Below are 22858 nucleotides of genomic sequence, written 5' to 3'. Positions count from 1 at the left end.
CCCAAACAAAATACCATTTTGTTATGGTAAACTTTCTGTTAAATATGTAGCATAGTATATTCTAGTATCTGTGAATGTCTCTTTCCTTAATAGGTTGGCATGTATATGGACTCTTACAGCGTTCTGATAAGAGATATGATGAAGTTATGAAATGTTACAGAAATGCCCTCAAGTTAGATAAAGATAATCTGCAAATTTTGAGGGATCTCTCTCTGTTGCAGATCCAAATGAGAGACCTTGAAGGTTATCGAGTAAGTATTTTAGTCTTAAGTGTACATGTTTTTGCAGTAGCTATAACTTAAAAGCATGTGAATTCAGAATGAGGTAAACTTAACATCACGTAGACTTGATCGTTAATTGCATTCTATAGTAGAAGGGGGGAGTCACTTGGGATCTCCTCTCCAGTGATGGTTGCAGAATTGCATAAATTGATCAAAAAGGGTAACTGGTTTATTCATTTAATGCTTTTTATTATAAAAGCTAGAATATCTCCTATGTGCTAATATTGTAACATATTCTTTGTGGGCTTGATATTTACAAATTTGGCAAACAGAGCTTTTATAATAGAAATCTAAATGTAGAGATTGACTAGCTTGCTTTATTATGGGTTAGAAAATAACAAGATATTGTGAGAAGGATTGCCATAAATGTAGTCCCAGACCATTATTGTCAACTCTACTGGGCATCTACAGGTGCTTACCCCACTTAGTATCCTAAATTCAATATGTTCAAGATGGAATTCTCCCCCCTTCTCATATGAAAGAGGCTACTGAGACTTAATAGTTCTCTTTGGATAAGTCTTCTTTCATTAACTTTTTTCCTTTTGCCCTTCTACTGCTGTGTAAGTCCTTCTACCCTATGCTTAGACTTTTGTAGAAATTTCAAGGGTTCTGCTGAACTTAATAATGGTACCAATTAATTCATCAAGGTTGTGTGATTTTTTTTTTTTTTTGGTTAGGACTTAGCAGCCTAAGTTTGGTGAGAGTTCAAATCACTTATCTTTAGAAATAAAGAAATTAACAATATTGGCAGGAGACTGGTTGCTAGGAGGGGTTGTGAAATAAAGATAAAAGAGCTGGTGGTTAGAAGTGATGGACTCAAGGAACTGGAGGTACTGGTGGTATCTAGGAACAAGGTGGGAAGGTCCCAAGTGAGAGTGTTGATAGCATAGGAGCTGCAGCCAGAGTGAGATACCTGACCTGAATTTATGATTTCTGGGTGGCAGTAAGGTCTAGGGTGTGGTGGTGGGAGTAGGTCCCTGAAACAGGGTGGAGATCATTAAAGAGGAGGAAATCTTGGCTCCAAGAAGATGGGTTATTGGATGGTTAGTATTGCATTTGCCCAGGATAATGGCAGGATTTGACAGAGAGATGAAAACTGAGTCAGACTTTAATGAAGTAGGGGGTGACAGAGAAGTAACTGGAAATAAGGGGTGAGATTGATAAGAGCTTAATGCCCTATTCCTAGACGGAACAGACACTTAGACGTGAATATTGTCTCAATTGTTTTGTCAAAGATACCTTTTTTAAAGAAAGTTCTAATCATGGTTCTCCTTATGGTGTATAGTGTAGATGGCCAGCACACATTCCAATGGCAGTCACAGAAGCTAAACATCACTTTTTTAAAACTCATTGCAGCTAGGGTTTTTCATGAGACCCTGTTCCTCTAGGCAGTTACACTTGTTTAAAACCTGGAGACATATGTGAACTACGAGGAAGCTGGAGCTGTGTAGGGAGGTTAGATTTTGTGCTGGTCTGAAGATTTTGTGCTGGTCTTGATTCTTGGCAGCCAGGTGGAATTTCTGGTGTTTTCTTCCTAATGTCATAGATACTGAGCTGTCTTAAGAGTAGCAGCGGTGGTGTTTCAGCTAGAAAAGCCCAGTCAGATGTTTGAGTGTTTTCTCTGGCTCTGTCTAGCCTGTCTGTGGGCCTGTTATAACAATGTAAGAAGGTCTTAATTTTATATAATAATTTAATATGCAGAAAACTCTGATTTCATTAAAAGCTATCTTATTCTCTCTTTTAAGGTATTTAGTTACCGGAAGACATTCTTGTTATATAAAGGTAATTTTATAAGGCAGCCCAACAGCATTGACTCCAAGGACAGCTCTTCAGTGAGCGTTATGAAGTATTCTAGAGTTTTTAAGTTTAGATGAGGAACATAGAAAGTATTGGGTGGGCCAAGAAGTTCATTCGAGGTTTTGTGTACTATCTTCGGGAAAATCCTAGGTGAATTTTTTGTCCAACCCAGTATTTTTGTTTTATTCTGGAGTTCAGTGATACTTGTTCATTCAGTTCATTAGAAAGGAATTAAAGTTATGTTGTCTTAAAAGTGATGAGTTATATTTTAGTGAAACTTAAAGTGAAAAGAATTTAAAAGTTTTTTTGTTTTTTTTTAAAGGAGACAAGATATCAGCTTCTTCAATTGCGCCCAACACAACGTACTTCCTGGATTGGCTATGCTATTGCATACCATCTACTGAAAGATTACAATATGGCACTAAAACTGCTGGAAGAATTTAGACAAACTCGGCAGGTAAGTTCATTTTAACATGCCTGTCCTCTACAAACTAAAATAGTTGACTTCTGTATTGCCTCCACCCCTCAAGCATGAATTAGTTTTTCAGGTCTTTGGGAAAATTAAAAATTTTTTGAAATAATCGGAAAAAGTTATAATGTAGAATTCTTTTATTTTGGCCATGCCATGCATCGTGCAGGGTCTTAGTTCCCTGACCAGGGGTTGAACCTGTGCCTTCTACAGTGGAAGTGCAGAGTCCAAACCACTGGACTTCTATTAATTCCCAATATAAAAATATTTTTATGCTATAATTTCAACAATATTCAAATTAATAAAAGAATACATGAAACTGAAAATAGTTTTGTGACTGTGGGAATTTCTTTAATATATATTGCTTTATATTTTATATAAACATGTTAATACATTTTACTGTACATAGTAAAAGAAAAATGAAAAAAAATATAAAATAGTAAAAATGCAAAAATATAGTGTGTGTCCCAAGAGAAATTAAAAAGATGTTAGCATATTGCAATAATTGCTCCAGATTTAATTATTTTTTAAAGAACTAAAATATTCCAGAAAAGCCAGAGTCCTCACATGTCCCTCCCTAGAGGTAGCCACTATTGTTAAATTGGTATAGATCATTTCTAGTCATGTTTACCTGATGTATTAAGTCCATGAAAGTTGCAGACTGATATTTTGTATATTTGAAATTTTACAAGAATGATACTCAGTTTTTAAAATCAAACATTCCTAGAGGTACATCTGTGTTGATTCATATGGGGCTAGTTTATCCATTTTAAACTGCTGTCTGGTGTTCCATAGCTATACTGTTCCATATCTATTAAAAATTAGTGCTGTGGTGAATATTCTTTTCTGCTGTTTCATTAGCCATATTTGTGAGTTCCTCTTTATACCTAAAACTGGAATTGCAGAGTTGCAGATCTGTGTCTTCAGTTTTTCCCATTTGAAGTACTTGTACTCATTTATATGCCTACTAGCAATGAGTTTGGGTGAACTCCCGGAGTTGGTGCTGGACAGGGAGGCCTGGCGTGCTGTGATTCATGGGCTCACAAAGAGTTGGACACAACTGAGCGACTGAACTGAACTGCGCAAGGTTTGATGGTTATTATTTGCCTGTGTCCTTATTGGACATACTTACTGTTAGCTTTATTAGTCTTCTGGACTAATAGTTTTTCCAGTTTTTTGCACGTGAAAAAGTGTATCTCATTATTCTTTTATGTTTCTTTATTAGTGAGGGATACTGGGATAGGAGATATTAAGCTGTACTCTTCTTTTGATGTCTGTGTCTGGCCTCAAGGCCTAAGTTGGGAAGTGTTTTGTACAGGATGGTGTTAGTTCTTAGGTGAACATCTGATAATACTCACCTGTGATGGCATCTGGTCCTGGGCTTTCCTTTATGGAAAGATTATTGGTAATTATGATTTACTTTTTATTTGATATTGGTCTGTTCAGATTTTGTTTCTTCTCCAGTCAGTTTCAGCAGCTTGTGCTTTTTGAGAGTCCGTCCATTTCATCTAGGTGATCTAATTTGTTGGTATACCACTTTGCCTAACTAACAGTCCCTTATAATCCTTTTTATTTTTGTAGAGTTTGTGGTAATGGTCTTCCTTTTATTCTCAATTTTAGTAGCCTTCTTTCTTTCTTCGTCATTCCCATTAAAGACTTGTCGATTTGTAGTATTGTTAAATTTGTCTGTGTTGGTGTATGCCTTAGCACTCAGCCATGCAGTTTACCCATCACTTCATGGCAAATAGATGGGGAAACAGTGAAAGCAGTAACAGACTTTATTTTTGGGGCTCCAAAATCACTGCAGATATGACTGCAGCCATGAAATTAAGACACTTGCTCCTTGGAAGAAAAGTTATGACCAACCTAGATAGCATTTGGAGAAGGAAATGGCAACCCACTCCAGTGTTCTTGCCTGGAGAATCCCAGGGACGGGGGAGCCTGATGGGCTGCCGTCTTTGGGGTCACACAGAGTCGGACACGACTGAAGTGACTTAGCAGCAGCAGCAGATAGCATATTAAAAAGCAGAGACATTACTTTGCCAATAAAAGTCTGTCTAGTCAAAGCTACGGTTTTTCCAGTGGTCGTGTATGGATATGAGAGTTGGACTATAAAGAAAGCTGAACACTGAAGAATTGATGCTTTCGAACTATGGTGTTCGAACTGTGTGTTCGAGAGAAGACTCTTGAGAGTCCCCTGGACTTCAAGGAGATCCAACCAGTCCATCCTGAAGGAAATCAGTCCTGAATATTCATTGGAAGGACTGATGCTGAAGCTGAAACTCCAATACTTTGGCTACCTGATGTGAAGAGCTGACTCATTTGAAAAGACCCTGATTCTGGGAAAGATTGAGGGCAGGAGGAGAAGGGGACAACAGAGGATGAGATGGTTGGATGGCATCACCGACTCAATGGACATGAGTTTGGGTGGACTCCGGGTTTGGTGATGGACAGGGAGGCCTGGCGTGCTACAGTTCATGGGGTCACAAAGAGTTGGACGCGACTGAACTGAAGGCAGTTTACAACTCTGCCTTAAGTTTCACGTCTCACTTGTGCAGTCTCAAGGTCAGCAGGAGGTGAGAGCTTAGGACTTTCTCAGTTAATTCTTGAACCTGTGTATAGCTCTATATGTGTGTGACTTCAGTGCCCCCTATGGACGTCACATTTCCCAGCTTTTCCTTTAAGGCTTTTGTGTAGTCTGTTGTCTGTGCTGACTGTTACCCAGCTTTCAGGCACTATAAAGGTAAAACACATGTCTCTAATCGCTTTTCTTTTTTCTTTCTTTTTGGCTGCACTGAGTCTTCATTGCTGTGCCCGGGCATTCTATAGTTGTGGCGATCGGAGGCGACTCTAGTTGCGGTGTGTGGGATTCTCATTGCAGTAGGCTTCTCTTATGGAGCTTTAGGGCACGTGGGCTCAGGAGTCGCAGTTGACGGGCTTAGTTTGCTCTGCGGCTTGTGGAATCTCCTGGACCAAGGGTCAATCCTGTGTCCCCTGTGTTGGGAGAGGGGTTCTTAACCACTGGACCACCAGGGAAGTTCCCTTGTGATCAGTTTTGTTGAGCACTTAGGCTCTCCCCCTTTCCTCTGAGGCTTTTTTTGCTCTGGGCACACTATGAGTTAGGCTTGTATTTGGAGGCTTGCAGTGAACCAGGAGATAGGTCAGTTAATTACAGTTCTTGGGAAGGAAACTTTGAAAGAGTCCCAGTTTCATTCTTTTCTCACTGGTGACTATCAAGCTGCTATGGAAATACAAGCTTATTTTTCAAGGCTACTGTGTAGCTGGAGAGCTTTGGGTAGACTAGTGAAGGGGGTGAAGTCACTCAGTCATGTCTGACTCTCTGCAACCCCATGGACTGTAGCCTACCAGGTTCCTTCGTCCTTGGGATTTTCCAGGCATGAATACTGGAGTGGGTTGCCATTTCCTTCTCCAGGGGATCTTCCAGAACCAGGGATTGAACCCGGGTCTCCCTCATCAACGCTTTACCGTCTGAGCCACCAGGGATAGGACTAAGGCAAGTTAAAATGACATAAAACTCACTGGTCTTCTTAAGATCTAGTTTTTTTTCTTCAGTAATTGCTCCCCAGATAGCTGTAAGTGTTTGTCATTCAGTTGTGTCCAACTTTGCAACACTATGGACTGTACCCCACAAAGCTTCTCTGTCCATAGAATTTCTTAGGCAAGAATACTGAAATGGGTTGCCATTCCCTTCTCTGGGGGATCTTTCTGACCCAGGGATTGACCTGGGTCTTCTGCGTTGCAAGTGGAGTCTTTGCCGTGTGAGCATCAGGGAAGCCTTTGGTTAATTTTCAGGCTTCTGAACAGTGTGATTCTGACAGTTTTTACCTGTTCTTTCCTTTCTCTTATGGACAAGTGAATTTTTAGAGTTCTTTGCCATTTCTCCTGACATCATCCTCTGTATTTTCTTAATGAAAACTTTCTCTTTTGACACATTACCCAAAACATGATGGGTTTGATAGCCAAAGTAATTTTACCTGCTAGAGTGGTGGATGTTTTTTCTCTTCTCATTTATCCAGTAATTCTCATTACAGAGTTTTCATGGTTCAGTTCAGTTCAGTTGCTCAGTCGTGTCTGACTCTTTGCGACCCCATGAATCACAGCATGCCAGGCCTCCCTGTCCATCACCAACTCCCTGAGTTCACTCACCGTCATGTCCATCGAGTCAGTGATGCCATCCAGCCATCTCATTCTCTGTCGTCCCCTTCTCCTCCCACCCCCAATCCGTCCCAGCATCAGAGTCTTTTCCAGTGAGTCAACTCTTCGCATGAGGTGGCCAAAGTATTGGAGTTTCAGCTTTAGCATCAGTCCTTCCAATGGACACCCAGGACTGATCTCCTTTAGAATGGACTGGTTGGATCTCCTTGCAGTCCAGGGGACTCTCAAGAGTCTTCTCCAGCACCGCAGTTCAAAAGCATCAATTCTTCGGTGATCAGCTTTCTTCACAGTCCAACTCTCACATCCATACATGACCACTGGAATAACCATTGCCTTGACTAGACGGACCTTTGTTGGCAAAGTAATGTCTCTGTTTTTTAATACACTCTCTAGGTTGGTCATAACTTTCCTTCCAAGGAGTAAGCGTCTTTTAATTTCATGGCTGCAATCAGCATCCGCAGTGATTTTGGAGCCCAAAAAAATAAAGTCTGACTCTGTTTCCACTGTTTCCCCATCTTATCCCATGAAGTGATGGGACCAGATGCCATGATCTTCGTTTTCTGAATGTTGAGCTTCAAGCCAACCTTTTCACTCTCCTCTTTCATCAAGAGGCTTTTGAGTTCCTCTTCACTTTCTGCCATAAGGGTGGTGTCATCTGCATATCTGAGGTTATTGATATTTCTCCTGGCAATCTTGATTCCAGCTTGTGCTTCTTCCAGCCCAGCGTTCCTCATGATGTACTCTGCATATAAGTTAAATAAGCAGGGTGACAATATACAGCCTTGACGTACTCCTTTTCCTATTTGGAACCAGTCTGTTCCATGTCCAGTTCTGACTGTTGCTTCCTGACTTGCATACAGGTTTCTCAAGAGGCAGGTCACGTGGTCTGTTATTTCCATCTCTTTCAGAATTTTCCACAGTTTATTTTCATGGTAACTGTCCTCTATACTAACCTTTCTGTCCCTGCCTTGTGGTCCAGAGTCTGGTCCAGAGAAGACATGGAAGAACAGAGCTCTCCATATGTTAAAACATTGGGGAGTATACTTACACCTCTTTCGGAAACTTCAAATAAAGACAATCATAATGTAGTGTTTTGTCTTTAGATTCTTTTATTTAGAATACTTTTGAGGTTCACCTGTGTTCGAGTGTGTAGTATTAGTGGTTAATTCCTTTTCAGTGCTATCTACTATTTCATTTTGGAGATACACCACACTTTGTTTATCCATTCAACAATTGATGGACATATATGTAGTTCTTACTTTTAGCCTGGTGGCTCAGAGGTTAAAGCGTCTGCCTCCAATGAGGGAGACCTGGGTTCGATCCCTGGGTCGGGAAGATCCCCTGGAGAAGGAAAGGGTAACCCACTCCAGTATTCTTGCCTGGAGAATCCCATGGACGGAGAAGCCTGGTAGGCTACAGTACACGTGGTTGCATAGAGTCGGACACGACTGAGCGACGGGACGGACGGACGGATGCATAAAGCAGCTGTGAACGTTTGTGTATAAGTTTGTGTCTGGACATACATTTTTATTTATTTTGGGTAGATACTTAGGAATGAAATTACTTGGTTATATGATAAGTATATATTTATCTTTTTCATAAACTGTTCAGTTGTTTTCCTAAGTGACTGGACGGTTTTACATTCCTACTAGCGGTGTGTGAGAATTCCAATTTCTACCCATTGTTATACCTGTTCAGTTCAGTTCAGTTCAGTTCAGTCGCTCAGTCGTGTCCGACTCTCCGCGACCCCATGAATCACAGCACGCCAGGCCTCCCTGTCCATCACCAACTCCCGGAGTTCACTCAAACTCATGTCCATCGAGTCGGTGATGCCATCCAGCCATCTCATTCTCCGTCGTCCCCTTCTCCTCCCGCCCCCAACCTTTCCCAGCATCAGAGTCTTTTCCAGTGAGTCAACTCGTCGCATGAGGTGGCCAAAGTATTGCAGTTTCAGCTTTAGCATCAGTCCCTCCAATGAACATCCAGGATTGATCTCCTCTAGAATGGACTGGTTGGATCTCCTTGCAGTATAAGGGACTCTCAAGAGTCTTCTCCAACACCACAGTTCAAAAGCATCGATTCTTCGGCGATCAGCCTTCTTCACAGTCCAACTCTCACATCCATACATGACCACGGGAAAAACCATTGCCTTGACTAGACGGACCTTGGTTGGCAAAGTAATGTCTCTGCTTTTTAATATACTATCAAGGTTGGTCATAACTTTCCTTCCAAGGAGCAAGCGTCTTTTAATTTCATGGCTGCAATCATCATCTGCAGTGATTTTGGAGCCCAAAAAAACGAAGTCTGACACTGTTTCCACTGTTTTTCCATCTATTTCCCATGAAGTGATGGGACCAGATGCCATGATCTTTGTTTTCTGAATGTTGAGCTTCAAGCCAACTTTTTCACTCTCCTCTTTCACTTTCATCAAGAGGCTTTTGAGTTCCTCTTCACTTTCTGCCATAAGGGTAGTGTCATCTGCATATCTGAGGTTATTGATATTTCTCCCGGCAATCTTGATTCCAGCTTGTGCTTCTTCCAGCCCAGCGTTCCTCATGATGTACTCTGCATATAAGTTAAATAAGCAAGGTGACAATATACAACCTTGACGTACACCTTTTCCTATTTGGAACCAGTCTGTTGTTCCATGTCCAGTTCTAACAGTTGCTTCCTGACCTGCATACAGGTTTCTCAAGAGGCAGGTCAGGTGGTCTGGGATTCCCATCTCTTTCAGAATGTTCCACAGTTTATTGTGATCGACACAGTCAAAGGCTTTGGCATAGTCAATAAAGCAGAAATAAATGTTTTTCTGAAACTCTCTTGCTTTCTCCATGATCCAGCGGATGTTGGCAATTTGATCTCTGGTGCCTCTGCCTTTTCTAAAACCTGCTTGAACATCTGGGAGTTCACGGTTTATATACTGCTGAAGCCTGGCTTGGAGAATTTTGAGCATGACTTTACTAGCGTGTGAGATGAGTGCAATTGTGCGGTAGTTTGAGCATTCTTTGGCATTGCCTTTCTTTGGGATTGGAATGAAGACTGACCTCTTCCAGTCCTGTGGCCACTGCTGAGTTTTCCAAATCTGCTGGCATATTGAGTGCAGCACTTTCACAGCATCATCTTTCAAGACTTGAAATAGCTCAACTGGAATTCCATCACCTCCACTAGCTTTGTTCGTAGTGATGCTTTCTAAGGCCCGCTTGACTTCACATTCCAAGATGTCTGGCTCTAGGTCAGTGATCACGTTATCGTGACTATCTTGGTCGTGAAGATCTTTTTTGTACAGTTCTTCTGTGTATTCCTGCCACCTCTTTTTAATATCTTCTGCTTCTGTTAGGTCCATACCATTTCTGTCCTTTATCGAGCCCATCTTTGCATGAAATGTTCCCTTGGAATCTCTAATTTTCTTGAAGAGCTCTCTTGTTTTTCCTATTCTGTTGTTTTCCTCTATTTCTTTGCATTGATCACTGAGGAAGGCTTTCTTATCTCTCCTTGCTATTCTTTGGAACTCTGCATTTAGATGCTTGTATCTTTCCTTTTCTCCTTTGCTTTTCGCCTCTCTTCTTTTCACAGCTATTTGTAAGGCCTCCTCAGACAGCCATTTCGCTCTTTTGCATTTCTTATACCTGTTACTGTTCAATTTTTGATGATAGTCTCCTAGTGGGTATGTAGTAATATTTGTTTTGATTGTGTCTGCATTTTTCCAGAAGCTAATGATATTGAGCATTTTATCATATTATTACTGGTCATTTATATTTCTTCTTTGATAAGATGTCTGTTCAACTCTTTGCCCATTTTTTAGTTGGGTTATTTATCTCACAACTGAGTTGTAAGAATTTCTTTTATATTCTCAATGCAAGCGCCTTACCCGATATATCATTTGAAAATATTTTCTTCTAGTCTGTAATTTGTTTTTTCATGTTATTAATGATGTCTTTGGAAGAGGAAAAGTTTATAATTTTGAAATTCAGTTTACTAATTTTTTTCTTATACAAATAGTCATGAAGATTTTTTTGCTATTCTGAGATTTCTTGTGTAGTTTTAGTGCTCACATTTAGGTCAGTGATCCATTTTGAGTTAATTTTTGTATATGGTATGAAATATGTATCTAAGATTATTTTTTTGCATATGGATATTTTATTATTCCACCATCATTGTTGAAAAGACTACCCTGTCTTATTGGCACATCTGTTGAAAATTGATTGACCAGGTTATAAGAGCTTATTTCTGAAGCTTGTATTCTGTTCCATTGATCTGTATGTCTGTCCTTACACCATTACCAACCACATTGTCTTGATGGTTGTAGCTTTATAGTATGTTTGAAATTTGAAGTCTTCCTACTTTTTCTTTTTATGATCCTATTGTACATGCAGGGTTCCTTTGGTTTCCATTTGAATTTTTGGGTCAGCTTGTCAGTTTCTGAAAGCTTACTAAGAGTTTGATAGGGATTGCATTGCATTTTTAGATCAACGTGGGAGGAAAAATACTGAGTCAGAAAATATTAAGTATTCTGATCCATGTACATGGAATGAAATGTCTATTGATGTATTTAGGTCTTTAATTTCTCTTTGAATGTTTTGTACCCTTTGGTATGAGTCTTGTTTCTTAAATATATTCCTGAATGTTTGTTCTTTGTAGTGCTGTTGTAAGTGAAAGTATTTTAATTTTTGGGGGGATAAGGTTATTTGTTGCTGGTATAGAGAGAGATAGTTGATTCTCATATATTGATCTTGTATTCTGTCACTTTGCTAAAGCGATTTATTCTAGTAGGTTTCTTTTCTGAAAGCTGCTTTAGGATTTTAATTCCATTATTTTACTTCTCTTTGGTAATAGGATTTGCTGACCTCTTCCCTATGCAGAAATCCCTGTCCCTTTACTTGTTTTAAACAATGTATTAATCTTTGCTGTTGATCACTCTGCTATTTGTAACTGCTTGTAGGTTGCTTCTTAAAAGTCTGTGTGAATGACATTCCTGAGAAATCAGTTAAAGATCTGTAACTGCTTTATGTTGTTACATAAATAAGATTATTTGTTGTTTTTTTTTTCCAGGTTCCTCCCAGCAAAATAGACTATGAATATAGTGAACTGATCCTGTACCAGAATCAAGTGATGAGGGAGGCAGATCTGTTTCAGGAATCTTTGGAACATATAGAAACATATGAGAAGCAAATATGTGATAAACTTTTGGTGGAAGAAATTAAAGGTTAGTTGAATTGCTTTTTCTTTTTTTAAAAAATGGTCTCAATTAAAGATGAGAATAAAAGCTGTATTTGGGCTTCCCTGGTGGTTCATAAAGTAAAGAATCTGCCTGCAGTGCAGGAGATGCAGGTTTGATCCCTGGGTCAGGAAGATCCCCTGGAGAAGGAGATGACAACCTACTCAAGTATTCTTACAAGTATCCTACAACCTACTCAAGGATTCTGTGAAATCCCATGGATAGAGGAGCCTGGCAGTTGCAAAGATACAGGACTGACTTACTAACACTTTCACGTTCATGTCCTGACACTTAAGTGAGACTATATATCAGGCAGTGTTCTGAACAGTTTTACTAGTAAACCATTATTAATTAATGTAATCCTCATAACAATCGTATGATGTAGTGTTATATCCATTTTAGCGATCAGGACCTGAGGCACAGAGAGGTTAAGTGACTTGCCCAGAGTCACACAGCCAGTTAGGCTGAGTAATGCTGGATTTGAGTGCAGGGATTTTGACACCAGATTCCATTTTCTAAAGTAGTGTGTTATATTGCTTTCATATGCATTTCCTCTCCCAATTCTTATTTTCATATGTAGTAAAATGAGATTTGTAAATGTTGACATCATGAAAGGAACAGTCGTTTATCTTCGTTATGGGCTACTTAAGAAGACAGAATCCTGAGAAATAGTTTGTTAAAAGTGTTATTCAACAAAGTCAAACATTTTCTTTAACTTTGCTCATCAGTTACCCATTTCTTGAGGAATATTGTATAGACTGTCCATTAAATTAAAAATTAGTTTAAAACTAAAATCTCATATAGTTGCAGGACTTCTAAAGCTTAATAAAAATACTTGCCAAGATTTATTTAGTCTTTCACAGTAGTAATCGCTGCTGCTAAGTCACTTCAGTCGTGTTCGACTCTCTGTGACCCCATAGACGGAAGCCCACCAGGCTCCCCCATCCCTGGGATTCTCCGGGCACGAACACTGGAGTGGGTTGCCATTTCCTTCTCCAATGTGTGAAAGTGAAAAGTGAAAGTGAAGTTACTCAGTCGTGTCCGACCCTTAGTGACCCCACGTACTGCAGCCCACCAGGCTCCTCCATCCATGGGATTTTCTAGGCAAGAGTACTGGAGTGGCTTGCCGCTGAACTGGCTTAATTTCATGGAATATTTTATCACTTGGGTATTATTTATTATCCGTTTTTATATTTGAAGAAACTAGGAGAGGTTAAGGACTTGCCTGAAGTTGCCTAGCCTTTTAGGAGTTAATTTCTAAACATATCTTTCTGATTTCAGAGCCTTTACTTTGTTTGTTTTAATTTAAATAGACTTTATTTTGTAGAGCCTTTCTAGATTTGTAGCAAAACTGAGTGGAAGGCACAAAAGTTTCCCACACACCCTCTGTCCTCATGCACGCAGACTCCTTGCTGCTCCAGGTCTGTGGTCTGTATTCGGGTTCACTCTTGGTGTTGCACACCTTCTAGGATTTAAACAATGTGTAATGACATGTGTCCACCCTCACAGTATCATACAGAGTGATTCCACTGCCGTCAGCATCCTGTGTTCTGCCTGTTTGTTTCCCCATGCCTCCAACCCTTGGCAATCCGAGATCCTGTTACTGTCTCCTTGTTGTACCTTTTACAGTATGTGTTAGAGATGGAATCATAGTGCGTAGCCTTTTTATATTGGCTGTTTTCACTTAGCAATATCCTTCTCAGGTTCCTTTGTGTCGTTTTTTGAGTCCTTCTAACTGCTCTCCTCTACTCCTGTGGAGGAATGGGGCACAGTCACAGGTTTTTTTGTTGTTATTTTTTCCTTTTCTTTAAATTGAAGTATAGTTGACATACTATTTATAGTTTTAAGTAGTAGATGCTTATTTGTATTCACTTTGTACCAAGTACTGTGCTGACCATTTTAAGTACGTTATTTCAGTTGATGATCATAAAAATAGACTGATATAGTTGATATTTTGCAAGCAAGGAAATGGAAATTGAAAGTTTTATAAGTTACTTAGGGTTCCAAAGCTAGAAAGTGGTAAAACTCGTAATTATACCTGTTAGTCTTTTTTTTAAATAGAGGATAATTACTTTATAATATTGTGATGACTTCCGTCGTACGTAAGCATTGGTGACAGGTGTACATAAGTCCCCTCTCCCCTTGACCCACTCTCCCACTCCTGTTAGTCTTACTCTAGAGACTGAGTAATATATAATATATATAAATAGTAAAATAATACGTATAATAACCCCTGTAATATGATGATGATAAAAGCTGAAATAGTATGTATGACTGAAGACATTTCAAAGGGTTGTTTGAAACAGATTCTTCAGGAAGTGGGAAAGCTTAGTGATAGAAAGTTAAGGTATATTCTTTTTCGAGATTCTCCCCATTATCTTGATTAGATTTGCTTTTATCTGAGAAGTTTAGATGCTCTTTCCCATACTCACTTACAATTTATATGGCTTAGTTAAAGGAACTGAGTGTTAGAGAAGACTCAGAGGTGAACTTGTTTTGTGTAGTTTCTTGCTCTGAAATGATATTTAGTGTTATTGTTTAGTGAGTAAAACTTCTCCGATTTTAGTGACCTGGAAAGGACACTAAGAGAATTAAATGGAGAATTGTTTAGCACAAAAATTGATTAGAAAAAGTACATTGAAAATCTTGCAGTAGAAAGGTAGAGATATTTCATTGGAATTATTTACCAATCTATAAATAGGGTGTCTAGTTATCTTAAAGGGTGTATAAAAATGTACAAAATAGCAAATTTTTACTAATATCATATTGATATCATATTTATATTTGGGGTGTGGGAGGGAGCCAAAAATGAATGTTAATAGAATATGCAAATGAAGGTTCATTTCTGAAGGCAAACTCTGAACTAATCTTTAGTTATTTAAACTACAGTGGCAACAAACCCTGAAGGGAAGCACATAAAATTCTTTCATAAATATCTACTATACTAATAAAGGTTAGTGAAAATCTCTGGGTTCAGAAAGGTATTCATTGTTTAAGTAAAATGAATGTGACATTTAAACTTAATTTTAGGGGAAATGCTGTTGAAATTGGGGCGATTAAAAGAAGCAAGTGAAGTATTCAAAAACTTGATTGATCGGAATGCAGAAAATTGGTGTTATTATGAAGGCTTGGAAAAAGCTCTGCAACTTAGTATGTAATGATTTTTTTCCTACCTTCTCTTAACTAGTGTTTGAAGTATAGTTAAAAAGTAGTAAAATATAAAGTTATAGTTGAGGATGTATATTTTTAATATTAGCATTTATTTTTCCATTTAGGAAAGTTGCAGGTTAAACATGGGAGTGAAAATGAATTCAGATATTTAAAATATTTCAGTGATACACACTTACAGATAATTTTAGGTTTCTTCATCCCAATCATCAGTTACCAATTTAGATGACTAGACTGATGGGGAAGAAAATGGGCATTCCCTTTCTGGGAAATGTCATAATTATTAAATATTTGTAAATAATTAGAGGACTGTTACTCTCAACCTCTTAAGCATAAGAATTGGGAAAAAGCAAGGTTATTGAGAGTATGTTGTATACTTCATCAGCATAAAAACTATCCTTTTACTTTCAAACTAGGCTAATTTGTGCAGAATATGAATACATATTTTGAAATTTGATAACCTTGATTTCTTTCAGAATCTAGAATATTATTCCAAACTTTCCCTAATATTTTCATAATTAAGTATTTTTAGGAGCAGTTAGTATTGCCAAAATTATATTTACTCATAGGTAAGTGTATGGCTGAAATAATTATGAAACTAGTATGAAATAATTATGAAACTCAAAGGTGTTGAAATAGCAAAATTTTAAATTTAAAAAATATGGTAAATAGGTACCTACCTGTATTTACAGTAGGAAGAAATTCGAGAAAAAATATTTTTTGTTATCCTAATTACCTGTATGCTTAAATCCAAGTTTCTTGTTTGTATTTAAAATGTAATATCACAAATTATTAAAAAATTTCCTTACATAATTGTTTTTGAGAAAATAGTGAAAATTAAAATATTGATTAAATTAGTAATCTCTTTTAAAAAAAAAGGGACAAAGTCACGTGTCAGAAGGTTGCAAGTGTGAGATAACTGATTTTTCTTTAAACTATCAGTTACTGACATACATTAATAACTGTTTTAGTAAAATGAATGTATTGTGTTCCATTTGTCAGGATCCATGCTCACTGTAAAATACACTGAGTGTGAAACTAATTCCATTATTGTTCTCGGTTCCTTAGGACCTTTTCTCCCCCATGGTAAGTTCTGGAGCTTCAACACGTGACTTCACAAAGGACATTGAAGTGGGTTGGTCTTGATTTATCTAGTTTATAAGACTTGTTTTATCTGAGCTAGTGGGAAATTTGTTTTTGTACTCATAGCTTGTTTCATTCCCCAAGGTTAGATATAAATAAGAGAACTGCTTTTTAAAATTTTGCAATAACCTTCTTGTAAATTTTAGTATAAGGATCCTTAATATTTCATGAAGTTCCCAGATCGTTAACAGAGTATGAGAATAATTTTTCTCATATCCCACTTTTAAAAACTCAACCACTTTGGAGCTCCGAAACATATTATTGGAGGAAGGAAGGAATCTAAATAAAACCAGACTTGACTTTTTAAAGTTCTGTGTTTATAATCTTAATACTGAACACTACATTTACTGTGGAGATACCTTGAATTCTAGCACCAAGCGTTATTCTTAAAATAATTACGTATGTGTGGTCTGAATTAAAATCCACCTAGAACGTTATGGTTTAAAAATGTTTGTTTGCTTTTTCTTGAAATTTGCTGTAAATATTGCTTATATTAATCAGTCTTTCTGTAGATTATGCAGGATATTATTTTAGAATAATAAACTAGACCTAGAACCTATTCTTCAGATTGTTACTTTAGTTTACTTATAGATCTTATATTTAGTACTATAAAATTAGGTTGGTCTTGAGAGGGAAGATAGAACTTTCTGTCAGAAGTACATTTTATATCATAATACTTGGGTGAAGTAATTGCCACTTTCAAAAGTCTGTACTAATGGGGTTCTTTTTCTTGGGCACCTGGATGGGAACATGAACTGATGGGGTTCTTTATTATACAGTTTCATTTAAGATTTTAAGTGTCAAAACGACCTTAGGAACTTAATTCTTATTTTTTAAAATATTGTAGTCACGACCTTAACGCTGTTGCTTCTTTAAGCTCATCTCTAGGTGCTGTAGACCTCTGTTGGATTTATATGGGTTGTATTAGATTAGAGGATTTGTGTAAGATGTGTTCTAAAGGAACATTTTCTTTTCTGTGGATTGTGCACACAGCAATAAGAGGAGTATGTTGCTTCTGTGAGTGTTGTGTGTATATGATTTGAGTTGGATGTAGAATCTATTGTGACAAATTTTGGATTTCTCTGAATTTAAAATGGTCATTTACTGATGATATTATTTCACTACCACAGAGTTTTTAATATGATTCCTACAAAAATTGAGAGCAGTTTTAATATTGATCATGAGATTTTTAATTTATAACATACTTTTCAAAGTTTATTAGTTTTTATCCTAGATAAAAGTTTAAAGTTTTAAAATTTAAAGTTTTTATCATAGATAAAAGTTTTGATGCTTTGAATCTCACACATATTTACCGATAATAGGCACTTTAGAAGAGAGACTTCAAATTTATGAAGACATTAGTAAGCAGCACCCCAGAGCAATTTCACCTAGAAGATTAACTTTGAATCTTGTCCAGGTAATATTAGGATATCTTTTGTAACACTAATAATTACTTGTTGGAATTACTCAACACCAATCACATTTTAAAAACTTGTTTCTGGAAGAGAGTACACCAGTCTTAGGGGTGGGAGTCATCAATTTTTCATTTGTTATCCATATGTTGTTAAGAGTATTTATGTTGGTGTAGCTTTATTTTGATTTTAAGTGTCAGAAGTTATCTTTATAAAATGGTTTTTCTTATGTGACTTTAAAAACTAAACACCATATTTAGAAGGTAAATTAAATTCCATAGAATTGATAAAAAATTATATGTGAGGTATTGTGATTTAAGTGGTAAAAGTTTTGAAGTTCTAGATTTTCTTTTTTAGGACATAAATTCAGAGAGTTGTGAATTCTTTGTTCCTGCCACAGTGTTTAAGAATATCATCAATCCTGTGCAAGGCCCTCTCCTCAGAGTTGCCCCCATTCCTGAATTTTATTTTTATCATTTTTGTAGAGCCATGTATTTTGTATCCCTAGAAATAAAAACAAAAATTCCCATTTTGTACTTTATGTAATTTGGAGCACTGTGGTATATACTCTTATGATTTGTTTTTATTGAACAACAGTGTATTCATGACCTTGATCTAAACCATAGTGTGTAGCTGAATTCATTTGCTATCGAGCTTATAAGAGGTAAAGAGTATATTAGCTCTTGAGATAGTTAATGACTTCATTGATGATTTTATGTGCTTTTTTTCTTTTTTTGCTCCAGCCTCCTTTTAAAATTATTGCTAACACAGCATAAATCAAACTTGCATTATTTACAGTTTAACACAGTACAACATACAGAACTCATTCAACACATCTGTATTCCAGAAAAAAAATTTGAAATATTTCCCTCTGGACGTTGTTTTAGATTATTTCCATCATTTTTTTTTGACGCTTTCTTTTTTTCCAATTTATATTTTAGTTTTAATTGGAGGCTAATTACTTTACAGTGTTGTGGTGGTTTTTGCCATACATTGACATGAATCAGCCACGGGTACACGTGTGTCTCCCCATCTTGAACCCACCTCCCTTCCCAGCTCATCCCTCTGGGTTGTCCCAGAGCCCAGCTTTGAGTGCCCTGCTTTATGCATTGAACTTGCCCTGTTCATCTGTTTTACATATGGTAATATACATGTTTCAGTGCTGTTCTCACAAATCATCCCACCCTTGCCTTTTCCCACATAGTCCAAAAGTCTGTTCTTTACATCTGTGTCTCTTTTGCTGTCTTGCATGTAGTGACCTGTTACGTTTTTAAAAAAACCAAAACTAACCATCACAAATTTAATATGTTCTTTGGTAATGCAGGCTGTATACATCTGATTTGTCTACACAATTCTTCAAAGGTGCCAATAAAATAGAAATCCATCCAGTTCTTCTTGCCTGCTTTAAAAACACGTAAATCTCAGTTTTCAGTACAAGGAGAGGGTTCATTTCTTAACCTGTGTGTATGGAGTTGAGTACATATGACTGGTTGACTAATACTTGGTTACCAATTTTAATAGAAATACCAACACTCTGCAGGATTTGAGGACCTGAGAGTTTTAGAAGGCATCATGTGGCTTTTTCTGAAAGTGATCTTTTATTTTTAGTTGCAAGTGCTTTAGATAATGAATTATTTATTGAGACTTCTCACATGTCTTTTGATACAAGTCAGACCTTAGAAAGCTAATGTGACTTAAAAATCTCTATTCTAGGCATGGGTGAGGAATTTTTTTTTGTATGATTTTTTTTTCTTTTTTAAAAAAATTACTTTTAACTGGAGGATACTTGTTTTACATTAGGGAATGTATTTTCTTTTTCATTTTCTCATTTACAATGGAAATGTTTGTTTAAATAATTGTGTTGTTTTCCTTTTATCAAAGGTTAATGCAAATTAAGAGCTTTTTAGTAGACTGACTTTAAAAATATATGCAGTACCTCTTAGAAATGTGTTGGATTAGACAGTAGATACAAGTTTATTTTATTTTTTACAAGTTTATTTAAAAATAAATAAATAGTGCCTCTCAGTTACATAAACGATGAATAGTATTTCCCTGATTCTCTGTTTTGTTTTGACTTTGTGAACTAGGCAAATTTCTTTATGTTTTCAAGGGAATATTACGTTCAAGTGGATGTTAATAGGCTTGGTGGGGAGGGTGCTGATGTACTGAGATATTTTTCAGTCAGGTGAATTTGGGAAACTTGGTTAAATGTACCAGTCAGGTTTCTGCAGGATTTCCTAGAACTTTCAGTAGATCCATTGTGAGTTTCCAAGGTGGAATGTACTGAGCTCGGAGGAGCATTTCCCTAGTAAAAGTGTTTTCTGAAAGATGCTTGGACTCACATTTCTGTATCACATTTCTTTAAAAAAAAAGCAACAACAAAAAACAGTAAAGCAACTTGTGGAAATGTAGCTCACATACTGTAAAATTCACTTTTTAAAGCGTGCAGCTCAGTGTTTCAGCATGCCCAGGGAGTTGCACACCCGTCAGTACTCTCTGGTTTCAGAAAATTGTCATCACTCCAGAAAGAAAACTCATACCCAGTAGCAGTCACTCCCAGCTCTTGCCCCGGCACCAGGCAGCCACCGATCTAACTTTCTGTGCCTGTGGATTTGCCTGTTTCAGACATTTTGTGTAACTGGAATCATAGCGTAGGTGGCCTTTTGTGTATATGGTAGGAAATAAGAGTTTTACTGAAAGATTGCCTGGAGCCAGCTGTTGACTGTAAAGTGTGATCTAGGTTCAAGTGGAATGATTCTGGACCCTCTAGGATGTTCTGTTTGAAATGCTAAAGGGGACTTTTTACAAGCCAGGCGTCAGTTTGAGGGGCCTTGAGGGCTTGGGCTTCAGGGTCAGCAACCATCGTGTGAGGTTCTAACATAAACATGTGTTTACAAAGCTCTGGGGACCATATGTAAAATTGTGCAACTACTTAATTGAACCTGTGCAATAGCTGAATGCTTCATGAAGTTTTTTTGCCTGCTTAGAAATATTTTTATGTGTCATAAGAAAGGTATCTCAGCATCACCAAAGGCAGTAAGATCTTTTCCTAGAAATGTAATGGGACTTGAAGATGCAAGTTTTGAAAAAGGCTTTCTGGTGTTTAAGTAAAAAGATTTATTACCAACAGATTAGTGAACACAGCCAAAGTCCTGGGGAGATTCTCCAATAGCCTGAAATATTAAGTGCAATGAAAACAGAGCTTTTCAAAACACCTAGTTTAATTCATCGTGATGTGTTAGTCTTCACTGGCCAAGGAGGGAGAAAGAGGGAAGGAGATAATCCAGAGTGTTAAACAGAGAATGCTAATCACATTTTGCTCCTATTTTATTTTTGTTTCATTGGATTATTTTTGGTTTTTTTGAGGTATAATTGACATATCATATGTTTAAGGTGTACAATGTATTGATACACATTCCAATATTACCACTGTAGTGTTAGCTGATCAGAGAAGGCAATGGCACCCCACTCCAGCACTCTTGCCTGGAAAATCCCATGGACGGAGGAGCCTGGTGGGCTGCGGTCCATGGGGTCGCTGGGAGTCGGACATGACTGAACGACTTCACTTTTAACTTTTCACTTTCATGCATTGGAGAAGGCAATGGCAACCCACTCTAGTGTTCTTGCCTGGAGAATCCCAGGGATGGGGGAGCCCGGTCGGCTGCGTCTATGGGGTCGCACAGAGTCAGACTTGACTGAAGCGACTTAGCAGCAGCAGCAGCAGCAATGTTAGCTGATACCTCCGTTAGGACACATGATTATCGTTTCTGTTTTGTAGTGAGAACATGCACCATTATTTAGAATAAATTTCCGAGTTATCAGATACTGTCTGATCTTGCTTTTGTTCACTATTATAGTGGTGGTTTTGGGGAATATCAATTTTTATGTGAATCTGCTACATCTAGTGAAGAGTTAGCATAGCGTCTCTGAAGATAGAAAACTTGTTTTACAAGTTGCAGTTCTAAATAGGCACATAATGATTGATAGTATTTTTCCGCCCCTCTAAAGGAAAGCCTGTGGGAGTCCTAGTAATTAGGAAGAAGGGAAGTTATTTTTGTGAATAAGTTTGTGAATAAGTTTGTCTTAATATACAAAAACAAATTTATGAGATGGGTAAATAGAAATTTGGGGATATAGTATGTGACTGAGCAGTTGAGTATTTGTATAGGCTTCTGGTTTAGACACTGCATTCATACAGTTCCAAATAAAAGGGTACAAAATGTGTTTTAACTGAAAGATCTTTTTCATGTCTCTGTCCTCTGGCCACCAAGTTTACTTCCCCAGATACAGCCATTATTACTAGTAGATGGTATACTCTTCCAGAAATAAGTTGTGCATTTGCAAGCAAACGTATGTGTGTGAGGGTTTATGTGTAACTTTCCTTTTTCCTCTCCCTTTTGTACAAAAGTAGCATAGATTGTTCTGTACCTGGTTTTCCTGTTCGCTTAACTCTGGAGGTCAGTCCTTTATCAGTATAGAAGACTTTTTGCACAGTTGGAATAACAACTAATGGGAGAAGAGGCTTTCAGTGTAGTGAGTACTTGAGAATGGAGTGCATTGTTTTTTAAATGAGCTCTTGCTAGTATGATCTGAATAGGTTGAGATTTGAAGAGTTTTTAGAGTAGCCTCCAACAAGAAGATAAAATGCCTTTGTCTCAGTCAATGATAGCGCATGTGGAAAACACTTCTGACTTTAGAAATACAATAGCTGTTAAATGTCAGTGCCTATGATGATAGGCAGCATTTATTGAGTGGTTATTGTGTGCTTACACTCTATACTTTTCATCTCATGTGAGCCTTGAAAGAGTACTCTTGAGTGGATAGTGTCACACAGGAAGTAAGCAACAGGGTCTCTGACCGCCTAGCACAATATTGTTAACCTTTGTTTTATATCAGAGCAAGTGCTGGAAAGATTTGATTTCTAGAACTAGTTTTGATTTTTCAGGAAATAATCATGTTTATCCAACCCAGAGTGATATTTTGTGTGGTTTTCGCATACTTTGTATATAATCTTTTGAAAATTCCAGGTTATCAGTTCAGTTCAATCGCTCAGTTGTATCTGACTCTTTGTGACCCCATGGACTGCAGCATGCCAGGCTTAGCTATCCATCACCAATTCTCGGAGCTTGCTCAAACCCATGTCCATCGAGTCGGTGATGCCATCCAAACATCTCATCCTCTGTCATCCCTGTCTCCT

At 37.6% G+C, this 22858-nt stretch overlaps 1 protein-coding gene across 8 annotated transcripts in view; it reads left to right on the top strand.

Moving 5' to 3' along the window:
* NAA16 (N-alpha-acetyltransferase 16, NatA auxiliary subunit) overlaps window positions 1-22858 on the top strand; it is a 72110-nt gene that overhangs the window by 10984 nt on the left and 38268 nt on the right. For 3 of the 8 annotated variants that reach the window (XM_088842786.1, XM_088842784.1, XM_088842780.1), the window contains exons 1-6: window positions 6-251; window positions 2401-2535; window positions 11773-11926; window positions 14969-15088; window positions 16109-16192; window positions 17572-17666. In XM_088842786.1, the coding sequence (XP_088698912.1) occupies window positions 75-251; window positions 2401-2535; window positions 11773-11926; window positions 14969-15088; window positions 16109-16192; window positions 17572-17666 (765 nt within the window). In that variant the 5' untranslated portion in view covers window positions 6-74. Of the gene's footprint in view, window positions 1-5; window positions 252-2400; window positions 2536-11772; window positions 11927-14968; window positions 15089-16108; window positions 16193-17571; window positions 17667-21166; window positions 21174-22858 lie in introns of those variants that run through there. The other 5 variants (XM_088842785.1, XM_088842782.1, XM_088842787.1 and 2 more) reach the window with 4 other exon arrangements.

Source organism: Moschus berezovskii, chromosome 13 (assembly GCF_049115385.1).
Source record: "Moschus berezovskii isolate FMDL1 chromosome 13, NW_MosBer_1.0, whole genome shotgun sequence".
Lineage (NCBI taxonomy): Eukaryota > Metazoa > Chordata > Mammalia > Artiodactyla > Moschidae > Moschus > Moschus berezovskii.
The sequence above is the reverse complement of the archived record's forward strand: the minus strand, read 5'-3'. Positions and strand labels throughout refer to the sequence as shown.